Source organism: Leptodactylus fuscus, chromosome 8 (assembly GCF_031893055.1).
Source record: "Leptodactylus fuscus isolate aLepFus1 chromosome 8, aLepFus1.hap2, whole genome shotgun sequence".
Classification (NCBI taxonomy): Eukaryota; Metazoa; Chordata; class Amphibia; order Anura; family Leptodactylidae; genus Leptodactylus; species Leptodactylus fuscus.
In genome coordinates this window covers 41,448,523-41,467,766 of record NC_134272.1, presented here as the reverse complement: position 1 = coordinate 41,467,766, position 19,244 = coordinate 41,448,523, and the positions used below count along the sequence as shown (strand labels likewise).

Here is a 19,244-nt window from a genome sequence, read left to right as displayed (position 1 = left end):
AAAGGCGCAAGTCTAATTAACTAAAGAATACAGATTACAAAAGCAAATGGATAAGCGAAGAGGAAGGATGATGCCTGAGCAAAGAATAAAACTTTGACAATTAACAAGAAAGTTTAAATTCAAAATACTAAAACAAAAATAGAGGGATATAACATACCTTATGCACATATGGTCGAACCAGGTCATCCAGCTTGTATAAAATTCTGTCAATAACCTTCACTAACAAATGTCGTTCTTGGTCTTCAAGAGTTGGAGACATCAGTAAAGGAAGGATTTGATTAAATAGTGGTCCAGCGCCAAACTCACGGGCTTTGTCTGTAATTTGTCGCAAAGCTGCCTGTTTAATGAATCAAAAAAAAAAAAAAAAAAAATTACAACAAATCTAGTCACGTCGCCTCTAAAACTGTCAAACTCTGAATACCTAAATTATTATCTAGATGTAATTTCCCCTATATATGGTGATCCAGAAGAGAAGAGTAGTATTTATATACTGTTCAGGTTTAATACAGTTATAACTGCGAGGGGAGCGAGAAACAGGGGACACATTTTTATAGTTATTGATGAACTCCTGGATGACTAATGAAATAGAGAAATAATACTTAGTAGAGATTCACTCATGACATTCCATGCGAAATAGCAACATTAGCAGTGATTTGCATTAGAAAATCAGTTAAAGCATTTGTATACTTTTTTTTAATCAATTAGATAAAAATACATACTTTCCTCATTGGAGGTGTTCCATTCTTAATTTTCAACAGTAACTTCATGATTTTTCTTTCTTTTTGCTCTTCAGGACTAAGCGTTGATTCATCTACATCGACCTGTATAAAACAACAAAATATAAATTTTCACAAAAAAGCCCTTTATCCACCAAGTGCTTGCAGTTTGTTACAGTCAGTGAGCTCAATAATGATTCAATTACAGATTGTTAGGCTAGGTCTACATACAGCGAAGGAAATAATTATTTCATCCCTTGATGATTTTGTAAGTTTGTCCACTGACAAAGACATGAACAGTCTGAATCAGAATCCACGTGGAAAAAAAGCCTCCTACTGACTTCAATGGGTTCCTTTTTCTGAATTCACTGGGAGGCCTTTTTTTTCTGCACTGAAATTCCATACCAAATTCCTCACCATTTTCCTCCTTTTGTATAGACCCTAACCTCTACAATATGGGTAGGACCAAAGAGCTTTCTAAGGATGACAGGGACAAGATCATAGACCTGCACAAGGCTAGAATGGGGAACAAAACCATAAGTAAGACGCTGGGTGAGGAGGCGACTGTTGATGCAATATTAAGAAAATAGAAGAAATACAAAATGACTGTCAATTGACATCGATCTGGGGCTCCATGCAAAATCACACCTCGTGGGGTGTCCTTGATCGAAAAGAAGGTGAGAGATCAACCTAAAACTACGCGGGAGGACTTGTTAATGATTTCATGGCAGCTGGGACCACAGTCACCAAGAAAAATACTGGTAACACATTACACCATAATGGATTAAAATCCTGCAGTGCCCGCAAGGTCCCCCTGCTCAAGAAGGCACATATGCAGGCCCGTCTGAAGTTTGCCAATGAACACCTGGATGATTCTGAGAGTGATTGGAAGAAGGTGCTGTGGTCAGAGGAAACAAAAATTGAGCTCTTTGGTATTAACGCAACTTGCCATGTTTGGAGGAAACACTATCAAGCATGGAGTGGTTTCTCTGTTAAAGGCACAGGACTATTTGACCACATCAATGGGAGATTGGATGGAGGTATGTACCATAAAATCTTGAGTGACAACCCCCTTCCCTCCGCCAGGACATTAATAATGGGTTGTGGCTGGGTCTTCCAACAGGACAATGGCTCAAAACATACAGCCAAGGCAACAAAGCAGTTGCTTAAAAGGAAGCACATTAAAGGTCATAGAGTGGCCTAGCCAGTCTCCAGACCTTAATGCCATAGAAAACCTATGGAGGGAGCTGAATCTCCGAGTTGCCAAGCGACAGCCTCAAAATCTTAATGATTTAGAGATGATTTGCAAAGAGGAGTGGACCAAAATTCCTCCTGACGTGTGGAATCCTCATCATCAACTACAAAAAAAACGTTGTGCTGTCAACAAGGGTATTGACACCAAGTCTTGTTTGCCAGAGGGATCAAATGCTTCTCTATGCAAAATGCAAATAAATGTATAAAAAATGTACACAATGTGATTTTCCAGATCTTATTTTTCATATTGTATCTCTCACTGCTAAAATTAGGATAATAAAATAATTAAAATTTTAAAACAAAGATTACATACCAGAAGTTTGTCAAAGTACTGAATATCATCAGGCTTCAGAAACGGAAGGTTGCCAGAAGGCTGATCACTGACACTTTTCATGGTTCTGTCTTCAGTAGGCATATGAAATCCAGTCAATCCACCCAGAGGAGTAGGTGTTGCTGTCAATTTCCGGGCTGGTGTACGTATGGGAACATAACCTGCAGGTGGTGGCAGAACCTGTAGTAAAGTGATGAGAAAGTATTTTATTAACCTACATAGAGTGGTTTCCATGTTGTGGGTGCAATTTTACCTGCTAAACAGTGGAGCCAGTTAATGCCACTTGAAGAAACTGCCCACAGCATGTTAATTATGGTTAAAGAGCGTAATTATGGTTAAAGAGCGCCCTCAACCAAAAAAAAAAAAAACTGCACTGAAAAAAAATATATTTTTTCAAAAATAAGAATATTCACTAAAATGTGACATTTTATATAAATTAACACACCTTATAACCTTCTGGAAACATAGCATCAAGCTCTTCATCAGACAGTGGTCTGTTTCTTTCATCAATTTCACGTTCCCATCTCCACGCCTGAAGTTGTTCAGGAGTCATGCTCATGATATGTCCTACAAATATACAGTATCAAAAAACAAGAATTAAAACATGGCTACATTCAACTCGTCACTTACAGTGCCTTGCGAAAGTATTCGGGCCCCCTTGAACTTTTTAACCTTTTTCCACATTCCAGGCTTCAAACAAAGATATAAAATTTTAAAGGGGTATTCCCACCTCACATACTCAGCAGTCTTCACTCTTGTAAAATCTTCTTTCTTCCTGGTTGCCTGCATCATTTGGTGGGCGGGGTTTCACAGGCAACCTGCCGTTTAGCTCCGCCCCCAAATTCATGTGTAGCTCCACCCACCCATATTGGACTATGAAGTACAGGCAGCAGCAACTCCATTCTGTGTTACATACAGAGACTGCCTGTCTCTGCCATAATGAACACAATTGAATTAGCTAGCCTGATAACTGGGAGAACAGAAGAAATGAAAGCAGCTCCTCTGAGTGCAGGACCTAGGTCACATGGTGTAGACACAGGATTAGCTAGATACACAGGCTCGCTCCCTGCACTTAGCCCCTCCTCCCTCCCCCCTGAGAGCAGCAGATACATCATTTGACTCAGGAGCAGCTAAGTCAGGGCTGTGGCCACAAAGAATTGAATAAAGTAAGATAGTGGCCAAACAAAGCAGTTTTGCTGAAGCAGTGTATTTAGGAAAAGTCTTACATCCACATTAACAAGCAGTATAGATAGGATCCTTGTGATGGGACAACCCCTTTAATTTTGGGGGGGGAAGAATCAACAAGTGGGACACATATTCCAAAGACATACTGATAGGGAAAAAATGTACATTGTGAGCTTTATGTGGGGCTCACAATCTACATAAAAAAAAAATAAAACACATTTTCGTTCCAGTTCACAATTGTGTCCCTAAAAAAAATTTAATTTTATATCTTTAATGTTTGAAGCCTGAAATGTGGCAAAAGATTGAAAAGTTCAAGTGGGCCGAATACTTTCGCAAGGCACTGTACCTCATTTAACAATGCACACTCACTCTGTCTGTTCATAATGAGCATCTTACAAACTTCTAGTTTACACATGTAGTCTCCAATTGGGACCCAGGATACAAATCATATGATTGGCAGTCTGACTTGCAAATACATATACATGCTCTATAGCTAGACAGGAAGTCATTCTCTCTATGAAAGTCTAAATATAGGCCACAAATACTAAGGTTACAGAAAAAAAAGTTTGTTTGTTTTCCACTTGTTTCCCCCCCCCCCCCCAAATAAAAGTTGCAGGAGTACTCATGAGTCCTTTGTATAGAGAGCTCCTTCGCTCCTATCTTGACAAACTGAGGTTGAAGTTTGATCCTAGAACTCGACTTTCTGAATTTGAGAAACTGCTGGTATCTAAGGCTGAGTTCACATGGAGATTTTTGGTCAAGAAAAATCCGATTAGTAAAGTTTGTGTCGCGTTTTTTAAAGCGTTTTTTTTTTTTTTTAGAGGCCTTTTTTGGAATGTGGCAATGCATTATCATCTTAAAAACGCCTTGTGGTTATTGAGGCAGCTTTTATCAATTCCACGTCAAAAAACGCAAGGTGGATTTTCCGCCTCCTATTGACTTGTATTGATTTTTTTTTAGGCAGAATCTGCCTGAAGAATGGACATGTCGATTCTTTTTTCCGCTAGTGGAAAACAATTACAAGCAGATTACATAGGACTGTATGGTGAGGCGTTTTTTGGAGGAGGATTAAATCCCGACCATAAAACTCAGTGAGAACTCAGCCTAAGGGTGCATTCACACTGAGTAAACGCTAGCTTATTTTGTAGAGTAAAATTACACTTGTAAATTTTGCTATCCCATTGACTTCAATGATATTTTTTTACAAGTGTAAAAATACGCCTGTAAAAAATACGCCTGTAAAATGTCATTGAAGTCAATGGGATAGCAAAATTTACAAGTGTAATTTTACTCTACAAAATAAGCTAGCATTTACTCAGTGTGAATGCACCCTTAAGACAATTCCACTAAGAAAAACTTCACGATTTCCCACCTATATGTGGACCCCTAGTTTTTCATAAACCGTCCTTCTTGATGGTATGGGAGGAGGAACTCAACCTCTCTTTCTCGGAACAACAAGTTGCCTCCATTCTTCGAAGCTCTCATGGGATATCGAGATGTATAAGACTACAAGAAAACCAATACAAACTGGTATCTCACTGATATAGAACTGCCAAGTGGCTTCGACGTAAAAACCTGAGTGATATGGACATTTGCTGGAGATGCCACTCTTCACCTGGTATACGTCTTCATTTGTGGTGGAATGACCCATTATTGAACCCTTCTGGGAGACCATTCAATCGAAAATCAATGCTTTGGGCTTTCTGAATTACCCCTACAATAATACTTCTATCCCTGCCCACTAAAGACTACAATCCCTGAAAACATGTTCTCATCTCTCATTTATTTGCAGTCTAAAGCTATTATACTGCTTATAAAAGCTGAAGATAGACAGCACAGTAATCTCATACCCCGGGACAACCCCTTTAAGGAGTTTCTCAGTTGGTCGGATAGATCCCATGACCGCCTCTCGCAAATCTGGTTTCCATGGTTGAACAGGTGCTTGGTGACTTTCCAGAGTTTCTTTCGTCCCCTCTTTTTACAATCTTCCTCTCTCCTCTTCATCACCCCCCCTTCCTTGTACTAACCTCCATTTCCGGCCTGAGATCCCCTCCCCTCCTCCATCCTTCCTCCTCCACCACCCTCTTTACTCCCTACCTCCCCCTCTCCCCATTTTTAATTCTCATTTGGATGGTGGGAGATGCGTGATGGTCTCAAATATTATTATCACCGTTTACCTATACTACAGTTATTTTATAAACTTTAACTATTAGGTATCTTAACTCGCAGACACTCACTTCTTTGCGACTTGCTGCCGTCATGGTACCTCCCCTGATTGCCAATAAGATATCTCATAATGTATCTGGTACTGTGTATAGGTTTGTACAATACTTTCTTTTGTACCACCTTATTTGTATTATGTTGTTCATATTTGTACTGATTCTATGCTCATCCATTAATTGTTTTGTTGTTGAACATAAAAATAAATAAAAACTTTGAATAAAAAAAAAAAAAAAAACAAGTTGGGGGAGTGCCATGGGAGTGTAAAGTTTAGAGTAAACAACATACCTGGAGTTGGAGTCGCCATATTCATTGCTGGTGTACCGATTGGCGTTTTTCCTGGAGTTAAAACAGGAGTGCTACCTCCCATCTGACTAGCTGGTGTTTCATCCCAACGAGACTTTCTTTTACTTGCTCCAGGTGTTGGTGTTTCACCAACAGATTCTCCACCACGATCTGTACGTGGAGTCTCAGCCCAACCACTTCCATGCCCAGGTGTATCTGAAGTTAATGAAAAAAATATATATATGTATTAAAAATAGGCCTAGCAAGAAGGAAACAGACAGTGGTCTATATATCTATAAACTATATCTAGAAATAATATTTTAATGGTTATTTAATGTCAGATGACTTTAAGGCCAGGCGCCACATAGTGTAAATGCCACAATTTGGCCACAGCAGAATCAACACAGAAAAAAAAAAAAAAATTGTGGCATTTTACAGTCGCAGGAAAGGGGATGGGAGTCTAACGAATCCTATGCTCACTTTACGGTAAAAATCGCGCTGCAGACACACCACGATTTCAAATACCAGCATAGTTTTGGAAATCGCAGTATGTAAATTATACCTATGGAATAATTAAAACAGAAGTCCGTAGAGGAAACCTCTGCTAACTTTGTCTAAAGTGCTGCAGGAAGAACCGCAATGCGTTGCTGCTGTGGTTTTTCACATGGCACATTTTTTTTTCTATTTCGACAAACAGATTGAAAAAAACAGCTCCCAAGTCCAAGCTCCGTTTTGTAAGGCTTTGCAGAAAAGGTCAAGCATAACTCTATATGTTGATCCTGCAACTCACAGAGGGGAATGTGAGCTATGAAAACAGCGCAAGCCAGCTGTGCTGCACCGTTTCAGTGGCTCCCATACCCTTCAACAGGAGTTATGGCAACAGAGTACAACAGTACTGCTCAGCTGTTCCTGTTACTTCCAGTTGTTGGGGGTCAGGAATGGAAGCAGTCACTTCCATCACTGAAGGGAGGAGTAATGGTGACGTTCCATTTCAGAAGTGGTGAAACGGAACGTCACCGGATTATCAGAAAGTGTCCCTGGGGCGGTCATATTGGTAATTATTAGAGATGAGCGAGTACTGCTCAGATCAGCCGATCCGAACAGCACGCTCGCATAGTAATTAATGGACGTAGCCGGCACGTGGGGGGTTAAGCGGCTGGCCGCCGTCAAAGCGGAAGTACCAGGTGCATCCATTCATTTCTATGGAGCGTGCTGTTCGGATCGGCTGATCCGAACAGTACTCGCTCATCTCTAGTAATTATAGATTTTTATATTTTTTTTTTAATTGAAATAAAATTAGTAAATTGGAAGTTAGGTGAGGGGAGTTTAGGGATTAAATTCTTATTTTATCCTGGACAACCCATTTAATCAACGTTTTAACTTCAACCAGAAAGGACTTATTTGTAGAAAAACAACTCCTGTAAAATATTATATGAAGATTCACCAAGCTTACCACGTTCTGTTTTTGGAGTTTCATCCCATCTATTTTTACGTGCACTAGATGTTGCTCCTCCATGGCCTGGTGTTGCATGTCCTGGAGTATCCCCACGACCAGGGGTTGCAGCTCCAGCAGGAGTGTGGCTTGGAGTAGGATCCCAAATTTTTGACCCTGGTGTGGCTCCAGGAGTTTCACTTCCTTTAGCACGGCCTGGAGTCTCATCCCATCTCAGTGAAGGAGTGTGCCCAGGAGTCTAACATAAAAAAATACAATTAATAAAAGGAAAAAAAAAAAGTTTTCTAAAATACATTTGCAATACTATAGTAGTAGCAGGGCTGTGCAATTAAAAGAAATATAACCAAGGATCAAAGAATACTATCTACATGATTTTAAGGGTTTGTCCAGCACTTAAATCATACTGTAAAAGGGGCCTCATTTAAAATGAATGAGACCTAATATGCCTGATTAATAATTCTGATTTGGGTCATAATTGCCCAGCCCTAACTAATAGTAATAAATGTGTATCTAGATTATGTACAACGACCTCGGCTTGGTCCCAGCTGGAAACCTTCTTTGGAGTTGATCCTGGCGTCTGGTCTGTCTGATCCCATCGTCGCTTGCGTTTTGAAGGTGGTTGAGAAGAAGCTGCAGCAGATCCATTGACCACTTTCAAATCACCAGATTTAGCCTTTTCTGCCAGCTGTTGATGGATTTCCCGCTACAGAAGAATAAGAGATAATAAATTAATGAAAGTAAAAAGAATAATGCCCTATCTTCATGGTTAAAATCCTATACAAGTAACATGAAGTAAAACAAATTAAATAAAAAATATATAAAACAACACAATCTGCTTGAAAATTAGTACCAAAGATAGCTTATAAAATTAAAGTCTGCATCCAAAATCAGCTTGGAAACAGACATTTTAGAGGCTGTTCAGCTTTTCACAAAAACCCCCCAAACCCTGTACCTTTTGTTATATCTTCCCTACTCATCAAGCGGAGGTAAACATCTGTGAGCCCCAGAGTATATACATTGGTGCCAAAAAAAATAAATAAAAATGCACCATTTCACAAAATATAATGATTGTAGTAATCATTAAATAGTATCATTTTCAGTGATACATTTGAGTGTTGCATCAGACAATAATTGCAAGGTATTGCATCATCCTTTTCTATATGTAGCACGTGGAAGGTAAAAGTTACTCATAAGTGTATAGATTACTTGAAGTACAAGGATGGCGCATTACGTCGAGTCAAATCCTCGAAAAAAAAGTGTAGTTTTTGCTCTGTCCCAGGAAATCCGCCTGTGCCACTGCTGCTAAACTAAGCTGTCACCACTCAACAGTCGTTCGGTTACTGAAATTAAAGTGGGAAACAGGTGATTTGAAGCGAAAAGCAGGATCTGGTCGAAAGAGTTCCTACCCCACCTCAAGAGCAATATTTGAAGTGCTTGTGTCTTCGTAATAGTCATGCTAATGCTTTTGACCTAAAAGCAAAGCAGTGGGTCGAATGATGCTTATCACAGGAACAGTGAACGCAAAACGTTCCTGTGACATCTTACGCTAGGTTCACACCTGCGTTCAGGTCTCCGTTCTGTGGTTTCCACAGACCGGGTCCGTTCGTGAGCGTTTAATGCTCTCCGCAGCTAAACCGATTTTTTAAAACCGGAAACAGAGTACTGCATGTCCGACTCTGTGTCCGGATTTTAAAAAAACGGTTTCGCGGTGGAGAGCATAAAACGCTCACCGCCGGACAACTTTCAAACCCATTCAAATGAATGGGTGAGAAAGAGTTCTGCAGATTTCCGTATCCTGCCTCTGTTTTGTGCAGGAAACGGAAACCTACAGAACAGAGACCGGGCGCAGATGTGAACGAGCCCTTAGAGACATCTCTGAAACAGACTATCACTGATCACTACTCAGATAGCCGAAACTGCATATTTCAAAATGACTCAGGACCTTGCCACACAGCAAAGTTAGTGAGTAGTTCTCATGAGATGACATGTTTATTTCCTAATGTTGTTACATTTTATTAACGTTTTCTCTTTCTTCACTCCCTTCAGATGCAGGAATTCCTAAAAACGAGCAACATCAAAGTGTTGGAATGGCCTGTCAACAGTCCTGATATGAATCCTATTGAACATTGCTGGCATATCATGGGTCGTAAAATTGCTGCGAAGAAGACAAAGCAGGGGTCTCAAACTCGCGGCCCAACTGCGGACCTCGGGACAATAAGTTTGCGGCCCCCACCTCAATACATAGCTTCCAACCGCTCCGTATTTAGGGGGAAAGTCCCGCTTTTATACTCCTGTCCCACACAGCTCCCTGCATGTCCCTTTAGTGTTGTACTTAAACTTCCCTCCGATCACCCCCTCTGCTCTTATAACAGCGATGGGTGATCAGTGAAAAGCTTGTACTACTGGAAAATGAAGAACCTGTGTGTGACGTCAGTGAAACTGGGGCCAGATGAAGGGGGGCACTTAAACTGGGGACAACTGGAGGGGGCATTAAACTGCGGGAGTAGCTGTAAGGGGACCTGTCTGCCTCTAGTTTCCCCCAGTTTAATGTCACCATCCAGCTACCCCTACGGTTTAATGTCTGCTTCTAGCTGCCCAAGTTTAATGTCCCCCTCTAGTTGCCCCGAGTTTAATGTCCCACTTCAGCTGCCATTAATTTTTTGCCCCCCTCCAACTACCCCCCACTATTTAATGTCTTCCTCCAGCTGCCCCAGTTTCATCTCCCCTCTAGTTTCCCCCAGTTTAAACTGGAGCACCAGGAGAGGGACTTAATACTGTGGGACAGTTGGAAGGGAACATTATAATGTGGGGACATATAATGTACAGGTGACTGTAAAAGGATTATACTGTGTGGGGGCGCATGAAAAATGAATGAGAATGGGCGGGGTCAAGATAAAAGTGGGTGGAGCTAAATTTGCTGCAGCGCTCATAGCTTGTGGAAAACCTGATGTGGCCCAGCCTCACCCAGACTCTACCACCAGCAGCCGCCGGGTAAATGGAGTTTGAGACCCCTGAGCCAAAGAGTAAAACAGAACTCCAAGAAGTCATTAATAGAGTGTGGCATCATGAAATTGACCAGCAATATACTCAGAACCTGATTTATTCCATGGCAGACAGATGCAAAGCAGTTATTGCCGCTAAAGGAGGATCAACAAAATATTAAGCACCAAACTATGTTAATATATTATCTCATGCTGTTGTATTATGGTTCCATTTGTGCTTGTGAAAAAAAAAACAAAAAAAGTTACTTTGGTTGTAAGGAACGATACGACAATGATTTCTTGTCTTTTTTTTGGGGGCCGCCACTGTAGCATCAATTATAGACCAAACTTAAAAGGGACACTAAGCTCAGACATACCTATTGCAAGTTTATCTGCTATAAGAAGTTAAGTACAGACTTTGAAGGTAGACAATTACTTTCTGTGCCTCTACCCTTCCGACTAATGACAAATACAGGTGGCTTACCCCGCCCATTGAATATAATGAAAACAGTGGAGTTCTAGGTCATGAATTGCACCTGAGGGAGGCAAGCATTACCCATTTGATGTTTTTATTTACTATGTACAATTCAGCCAACTTTACCAATTCCTAAAAGGCAACTCCTAGCTTACGCAGGACCCTAAAAGGCATACCTGACAAGTTAGAGAATTATAGAGCAAGGAGGGCGATTCCTAGGTATAGTTAGTATTTTGTCATTCCATATTATAGCATTACCTGGTACGTTAACCATAAAATTCAAGTAAGCTGCCCCACCTACAGAATTACCAGGCACACCACCCAGCATTCCTGAGACCTTGAAAGGCAAGTCCGCAAGATATGACAATTACATAGCAAGGATTGGATTGGAACTTATTTAGGCAGATTTAGCATTGAATAGTCGCTAAATAAAGATTCATATGCCCAGCATTATTAGAACCCTGAAAGGAAAATCTGACAATGTATGATGCAGTTAAAGAACAAGGAGGGCGATTTAATACTCTGCATTCCCCATTATCCAAATATCCCAGGAATCTGAATGGCAAATCTGCCTAGCCATTCAACAAGTATGGTGTACATGCTAAAAACCCGCCTGTATTACCCGGAGGCAGAGCCAACAGTGTAAAAGGCTTTCCCTTTAAACTTACATGTTCCTTAATCAGCTGCTTTTCACGCATAACGTCAGTGTACGTCCGGGCATTTGTTTTGGGATCTGGAGTCTTGCCACCTAAAAAAAATAAAAATAAAAAATGAAAATGTATTTATATTGTTCATTTTAAAACCATTATATCAAAGGACTACCTAGCAGTATGCTAGACATAACTTTAATTACGATTAAGTTTAATACAGTTAACTATAGACAATTTGATATATGCATTAAAAGAAAAAAAAATCAAGGAAAAAAAACAAAAAACAATGTAGTATCTTCAGAAGTGATGGGTTCCGTGGTCACTATTCCTTTATACGTACACTTTTCAGCCTTTTGACGCCATCAGCAGTTCTGACTTCAAGCAGGAGAATAGAAGCCTAGAAAATTATCTCTTTACCATTAGTAACACTTTGGAAAACGGAAACTCAAAACATTACCTGGGTAAGGATGCTTAAATATATAAATACACACCATGCCAGTTCTTGGTTTACATATTTTGCAAATTAAAATAAAAAAACGAATAGAACTGAGAATATTAACTATGCAGAAAATATTCCCCAAAATTTAAAATTACTTTTTTTGTTTTTTTTAATTAGATTCTGTGAAGGAGTGGGAAACAAGACTTAAAAGAAAACTAAAACCAAAAAAGGGGTATTGTACTGTGCTTAAGTTATAAATTGGAATGGGTTTATCATTTCAAACAGTATTCTGAACCAAATAATGGTAGTTAATTTCAGTAGAGAGGAAACAAAGGAAAAAAAACAAAAAAAACACACACTACACTTTGGTGCCAGAGCACAAACTTTTGGGACTGAAAATCAGTTTTAAATATCTGAATGAAGTTCAGTCCATTCAGATTAATGGAACTGAACTAAATCTGCAGAGTGTGAAGACAGCCTTAAAAATCTTAGGGGTCCATACTGTCTAAAAGCAGTGTGCCTGTAAACAAATACTCGCATTTCCAATTAGAATTCTGAATATCAACATGATTCATAAGATATAAAAATAAATTGACCCATTGTACAACTACTTAGAACAGCTTTCAACAAAAGGCACCAAAAACATGTCCTTTTGGCCTTCAACTAGCTTACAGATGATGGTGGTTCAATGTATTTGCAAGGTCAGCTCTGAACCCTACTGTCTGCAGTATGCCATACCTCAATGTTAAATGTCAAATTGTATCTGACGAAAATAGGAATCTCCACCAACAGCATACTGAAGTCTTCCTACAACTAGCTGGACTGTGCTAACAGAAATCCAGTGTATTCTATTACAGTCCCCCTAAAACATAATGAAGGGGATTCATCAAGACTAGTGTATTGTATGATGGTCTTAATGATCCATCAGTTGCAAGATTAGTATGATTTATGACAAGGCCCAGGCATCCCCATAAATCAGAGGCATTTTCTATCTGGCCATGCAACTAACTGAAATGCATCTATCCCAGTTCAATAGCTAGCGTGCATTTCATAATTTATGCTAGATGAATGGTATAAATGGTGATTTATGTGGTGCAACCAATAGCCTCCACCGACAGGATGCCCCTAATCAGGGCTTATACTTAGAAAATGGCAGATATATAAAAACAGCATAAATTTGTTAATTTTTTAAAAATTAAATACATATATATTTTTAACACCACAAAAGTGGGCTTAGTGAATCTGCCATACGTTTGTCCTTTAACCTCTTCCAGATGCAGACATTTTTTTTTATACAAATAGGACTTGCACACTACTAGAAGGCAGAAAGGACCTCCTTAACACAGAGCTGGCTAATTAATATAGCCAAATTCATAAGGTAAGCATAGTGTGTGGGGTATGGTGTGGCAACAAAAACAGCTTCACCGCGGAGAGCACAAAACGCTCACAGGCGCTCACGGCCAGACACTGTCTGCAAGTTTCCGTCTTCTGTCGGCAGAAAATGGTGATCGGGCGCTGGTGTGAACCCGCCCTTAGTTTGATGCTCTCCTGGATTCAGGAAAGAACTGGAGACATTTTTAACTTTAGGAACCTGGTGATGCCTGGACTGTATCAGAGGTTGTTGGCGATGTTCTAATGGAAATATAATACTGACTACAGTTCACTTACAGAATGGGATTTATAGCCTATAATCTCCATTATATATAATAAGCTTTTAAAATAAAAATTTTCTTTGGTTTAGCAACACTCTTTTACTCCTATAGTTTTACAAGCACTGGTCACAGCAAAGCTTGCAGTGCAGTGCCGTAACAGAAAAATGAAACTATTTTCTACTGAGAATTACAATAAAGGCATATACTGTAGAAAATTAAAGGAATTATGTTTTGCCCCATAGCTACATCTAACACTGAAAAGATTAAATGAAAAAGTGAACTGAAAAAATAAATTTGAGTCAGGGTATTATAGCTACTACTATTACTCTGCAACTACAATTGGTTTCATTTTTAGGTCTCCTTTAATTTGTCCTATATTTTTATGGCTATATATATTTAAAAACCTTGATTGTGGAAATATTTTCATTAAAGTAGAACTGGTCAGCACCATCAAGCATAATTTACTGAGAATACAAGCTCATCTTTGAATGACTAAAGACTAAGAGTATTTCGGGTTTGTTTTTTTTCTTAGTTTTGGGATTTGTTTGTTAGTTTTTTGGATGGAATGACAAATGTTTCTCTCCTAAACCGAACTAGAATAAATATACATCATACTTCTTATGTTGACTACCATGTCCAGTTTGCAGAGTCAACTGGACACTATTTATGAAAGGACATCCTTTGGATTACTTTTTCACGATTAGCTACACAGGATGTGTTGCACTGTACCCTTAAGAATGCAGACAGGACTGGCATTTAGCAGTACTGCTGTAGGAAAGAAATTAAGGACAGTTAGTATGGGCTAGTGAAGTCTAGCAAGCATTTCAGAATTTACATTTTTATAACACAGCAAAACCCACTCCTGTTCCATGCAGGTTGTAATTTACAAAAAAAAAAACAAAGAAAAAAAACCTGCATGCATATTACCATTGCTGAAAAAAAAAAAAAAAAAAAAAAAAAAAAAAAAGAGAGTCCACTAGCTATATCCATGTACAAGACAAAAAAAGGCTGGCGAAAGCAAAATAAAATGCCAGTTTTGCTTTGTACAATTTTTGATTTAGAAAACATAACAACTGTTGGTTACATTAGCAGCATTTGAATATATTTGAAATGTGACACTGTTACCAACTGCTGCGTGCTATAAAATGAATGCAATGTGGGCAGACTTTGTCACAACATTGTTTCGGTTATCCTATTTATGAATAAACTTTATTTTTTTAATTCACTGTAATGGTGACTATAAAGTCAAACCTTAGAAATATAAGTCCCATATCAAAAACATTCCATTATATACAGTTTTTATACACCTTAAATTTGCTGTGTCACAAAGCTATTGTTAATTATTATAGCGTTTTACATAGAATTAAATATTTTATTTTGTATGTATGTGCATAGAAATTCAAATACTCAAACACAGAGGAAAAAGTAGGGAAATTTCAAATACCATCTGCAAAGGGATCAAGACGCTCTGGAGATATAATCATCGTCCGCCTGTACTTTTTATATTCATCTTCTCGGTCTGCAATTTTCTGCGGCCTGTGTTCAGCAAATGGATCATACTGGAAAAGAAAACAAGGAGGATTATACAATATGTATGCCGACAAAAATGATTTTTCCTCTAATTCACTTTTTCAGACTTAAAAAGGGAGTCTGACTCTAGAACTCAAAACTGTATATTGGATAGGGTCACCTATATCAAAAGCTTTACCTTTCTCAGTGTCTCCATTGTTTTGCCAAATACAAATAAGCTCTCTGCAGCAAAAAGAGTGTTGCTGGGGAGCTTTTGATCCCCTGGTCTCTGATGACACAGGGGAAACTTGACTACAATCATCATTATAATATCAAATAGGAATTAGGGATGGATTATAATTACAAAGAGTATTTTTCAAAATTTACTACACTTTAGGATAGCACACATTACTGAGGGTTATTCTAGCTGGACCCCCTGCTTAGGGGGCAGACACTACCACTGGTGACCATCAGTAGCGTCCATTGCTATTGTCTGTTATAAGATTTTAGTGTCCGTTATACACCTAATCCGTCACATGTTCATTTTTATTTCAGACAAAAAAAAAAAAAAAAAAAAAGGATGCTAATGTGTCCGTTAAATGGATCAGTTAGAAGGACAGACACATTAACATCAGTTAGTGTGTTATGATAGGTGCTTGTTTTTTTTTTAATGGAAACCATCATAAAGGAATACAATGGTAGTGTGAACCCTGCCTTACTATTATGTGTCACTTCAAATGGTAGTAACTTTGGAATGCTTTAGTGGGAACTACACAGCTGGAATGTGGACCGACGACAGCTAGAACATGACACCATCAAAGGACTGGCATGCAGAACTGAAGAGAACACAAACTTCCTCCGAAGGTAGGACACACCAGATCAGACCGCAAGGAGACTGGACTTCTGAAGGAGACTCTTGCCCTGGTGTATATCAAAAATCATGCCCAGGAATTCCATACGCTGAGAAGGCACAGGACAAGACTTTTCCTCATTGATGAGCCAGCCGAACTGGCAAAGAAGGTTCCAAGGTGATCAGTAAGACGATTAGATTATCCATCTGGAGGGGCCTTTCAACAGGAGGTTCAATGGAATCACAGCGACTCTTCTGGAGTGGAGGATAGCCATGAGGAATGCCATTTCCTTGGTGAACACCTGATGAGAGAAAGCCAGGACACAAACTAAAAATGATCTGAATCCATCCAGACCCTCATGCAGAGGGGGTCTTGGAAGAGGAAGGCCTGGAGGGCTTGGTGTGGGAATGCCAGGCAAGTCTGGTCTTGAAGCGATAGTCCCGAGAAGACTATCTTCCAGAGAGGAAGGTGGAGCAACAAAAGAAGCAAACGCACTGAGAATAGCCAGAGGAGAGTTTTATGCCCCTGCAGCTTCAAAGAGGAGCCTTTCTAGTCTGTTGCCAAAAAGCCAGCTCTGTTCTTGCTGGAGAAGGGAAGGGCCACAACCATCACCTAAGAGGTGGATACAGAATTCCATAAAAAGATCCAAATAGTACAGCAATTGGTTGCCTTCTTGGCAGACTGGCGAGCTGCTGCCAGAGAAGCATTCAACAGGAATTGGAAGCGTACAGGATTTTGGAGACAAGCAGCTGGTTGTTTTGGAGGGGGGGGGGGGGGAGATACCAGTGGAGAGGCCCTTCTGAAGCTGTTTGGCTTAGGAAACGAAAGTCTTTCTTACCCAGGATGCAGCAAAGAAAGGCCGCAGAGAGGACCAAGCCGCTACATAAGGTTTCCTTGGAGAAAGTCCACCCTCTTTCCAAGGGATCGCTGAAAGAGGCAGAGCAGAATGGTAGCCTGAGAAAGTCTAACTATCGCAGGGTCCACCACGGTAGACTCTGACCACGTGAAGACACACTGGTATCGAAAAGAAGAGAGGACCTTCGACAACGGTCCGGGAAAAATCCTGTGTATGGTGTAAGACCAGAGGAGGGCAGACACAGCAGTGCAAGGAAATTTCCTCTTGAAAAGTAGAATCCGGGTCCTCTGACCGCACAGATGAGATCCTGTTTAGCAGCAGATATAGATGTGCCTAGCTGAGACAGTTGTATCCTCAGAAGAAACAGACCATGCAGGGAGAAACAAGGTTTTGGACTGGAGTCGTGAGCTGAGGCCTAATCTGGGGAGTGCAGTGGTTGTAGAGGCCAGAGGGTTCCCAGAAAGCCATCCAGTAAAGGAGAGCAGTTGTCTTACGTACTTACTCAATCCAGTGTTTTCGGGCGCCATAGGGTCACCCCCTCGGTGGACCATGCAGGCAATGGTGGGTTCACTTGCATTCCAATCGTAACACAGTAGGGTGACCGGCGAGGTACTCATAGAAAAATCGCAGCACCCACAAGAGGATGATACTGGTGTTGCGTACACGCTGACATCCACTGCACATGACAGAGAAAATAAAAACAATGCAAGACAAAGAACCTGAGTCAGGTTGTGTCTGTCTCATATGGACAATAGGCAAGAGGGAGGCCTCCAGAAAAAAAACACCAAAAAAAAAAAAACGTTCGGCTTCTGGTGCCCTCTTGAAGGTTCAAGTAGACCCTCACGGTGGAATTGTCGGTCTGGACTCGGAGGGCCATCTAAGAAGATGCCCTTCAGCTCCAGCACATTGACTTGGAGGGAGAACTCCGTGAATGGTCAAGGCGCCCAAGACCACTCCCCAGCCTGAGAGACTGGCATCTGTGAAGATTACCTGCACACAGAGGAAAAGGAAGGACTTTTCCTGAGATATTCATGAGGAGGAAAACCACCAAAAGAGCTCTCAGCGAATCGGAGACCGGAAAATCAGTCAGTAGAGAGGCCAGAGAATCCTTCCAGCTGCCAGAATCACGAAGTGCAAAGGACGTGAATGGAACCGAGCGAAAGGAAAGACCATGAAAGTCGAGACCATCATGCCCAGGTCCTGTATGCGGAATCGAAGAGTGCAGGTAGACTTCTTCCGAAAACAGAACACACTGGACCAAAGAGAGAACTTGGACTCTAGATGGAGGACCTTGCCCTGGTTCATGTCGAGGATCATGCCCAGGAACTTTCTGTGTTGAGAAGGCTCAAAACAAGACTTTTCCACATTGATGAGCAAGCTGAATCAGCGAAGACAGGGCCAAGGTAATCCGCAAGCTGGTCAGATTGTCTGACAGAGGAGGCTTTCCCAACAGACCGACCTAGTATGGAATCACGGCGCCACTTTTGGAACAGAGGACAGCCATGAGAAATGCCATCACCTTGGTAAATACCCAGGTGGACAAAGGCTAGTCCGAAGGGAAGAGCGACAAACTAGAAACGTTAGAAACCTACCGCAAAGCAAAGAAAACCGCTGATAGCAAAGCGCGATGTAAATATAAAAATAATGAAATTCACTTGTCTCCAGGAATGCTACCACTAATGGAAGGGACTCCATGTGGAATCTGAAGACACGTATTAACCTGCTGAGTCCCTTCAAGTCCAGAATGGGACGAAGGGAGCCGTCCTTCTTAGGAACGGTGAACAGAGGCCCCGAAAAAGTTCAGAGGCAGAAACAGGGACTCCCTACCATTGGGGAGAGGGGACGGCCTGGAGAAAAGTGGCCACTCAAGTGGGGGAAAGAGGCAAATTGGACTCTATAGAGTAAACGGTACACACCATTCTTCAGACCCAGGTGTCAACAACACTGGCAAGCTATGAAAGCTCATTTAGCAAGAGAGTCCACCTTTTGTGCTTGAAGGATCACTAAGGTTGGCTTCAACAAGGGTTTTTTGGGCCAGAGTTTGACAAACTCCACCTCAGAATCCGGTCCCAAAAAAACAAACAAAAAAAAAAAAAACCTAAACACCTCCCATTGACTTCAGTGGGAGCCGTTCGCTTCTTTTTTCTGTGAATGGCACAAAACTGTTAGCGGAAAAAAAGTGACCTGCCCTTTTGCCCTTTGCCGCGGATTCCACTGCGGAATTCGCCGCAGCATCTGCGGCGCAACACCTCCCTCCCGACTAGGCCCATTTATTTGGGCTTAATCCGGAGCGGAATGCTGCGACACGATGCCGATGCACTGCACTGGCATCCAGTCGCAGCTAGCCATTTTTTTTGGACCAGATTCTGAGGTGGCCTCCGTGTCAA

General features: G+C 40.8%; 1 protein-coding gene across 2 annotated transcripts in view; it reads right to left on the bottom strand.

The window, feature by feature from the left end:
• The window catches only part of SF3B1 (splicing factor 3b subunit 1), a 41,043-nt gene that overhangs the window by 14,401 nt on the left and 7,398 nt on the right, over positions 1 to 19,244 (bottom strand). Inside the window, exons 4-12 of one of the 2 annotated variants that reach the window (XM_075285121.1) lie at positions 15,086 to 15,200; positions 11,569 to 11,648; positions 7,971 to 8,147; positions 7,445 to 7,682; positions 5,995 to 6,207; positions 2,747 to 2,868; positions 2,284 to 2,481; positions 720 to 821; positions 158 to 337 (exon numbers count right to left, since the gene is read on the bottom strand). In XM_075285121.1, the coding sequence (XP_075141222.1) occupies positions 158 to 337; positions 720 to 821; positions 2,284 to 2,481; positions 2,747 to 2,868; positions 5,995 to 6,207; positions 7,445 to 7,682; positions 7,971 to 8,147; positions 11,569 to 11,648; positions 15,086 to 15,200 (1,425 nt within the window). Of the gene's footprint in view, positions 1 to 157; positions 338 to 719; positions 822 to 2,283; positions 2,482 to 2,746; positions 2,869 to 5,994; positions 6,208 to 7,444; positions 7,683 to 7,970; positions 8,148 to 11,568; positions 11,649 to 11,890; positions 12,042 to 15,085; positions 15,201 to 19,244 lie in introns of those variants that run through there. The other variant, XM_075285122.1, reaches the window with a different exon arrangement.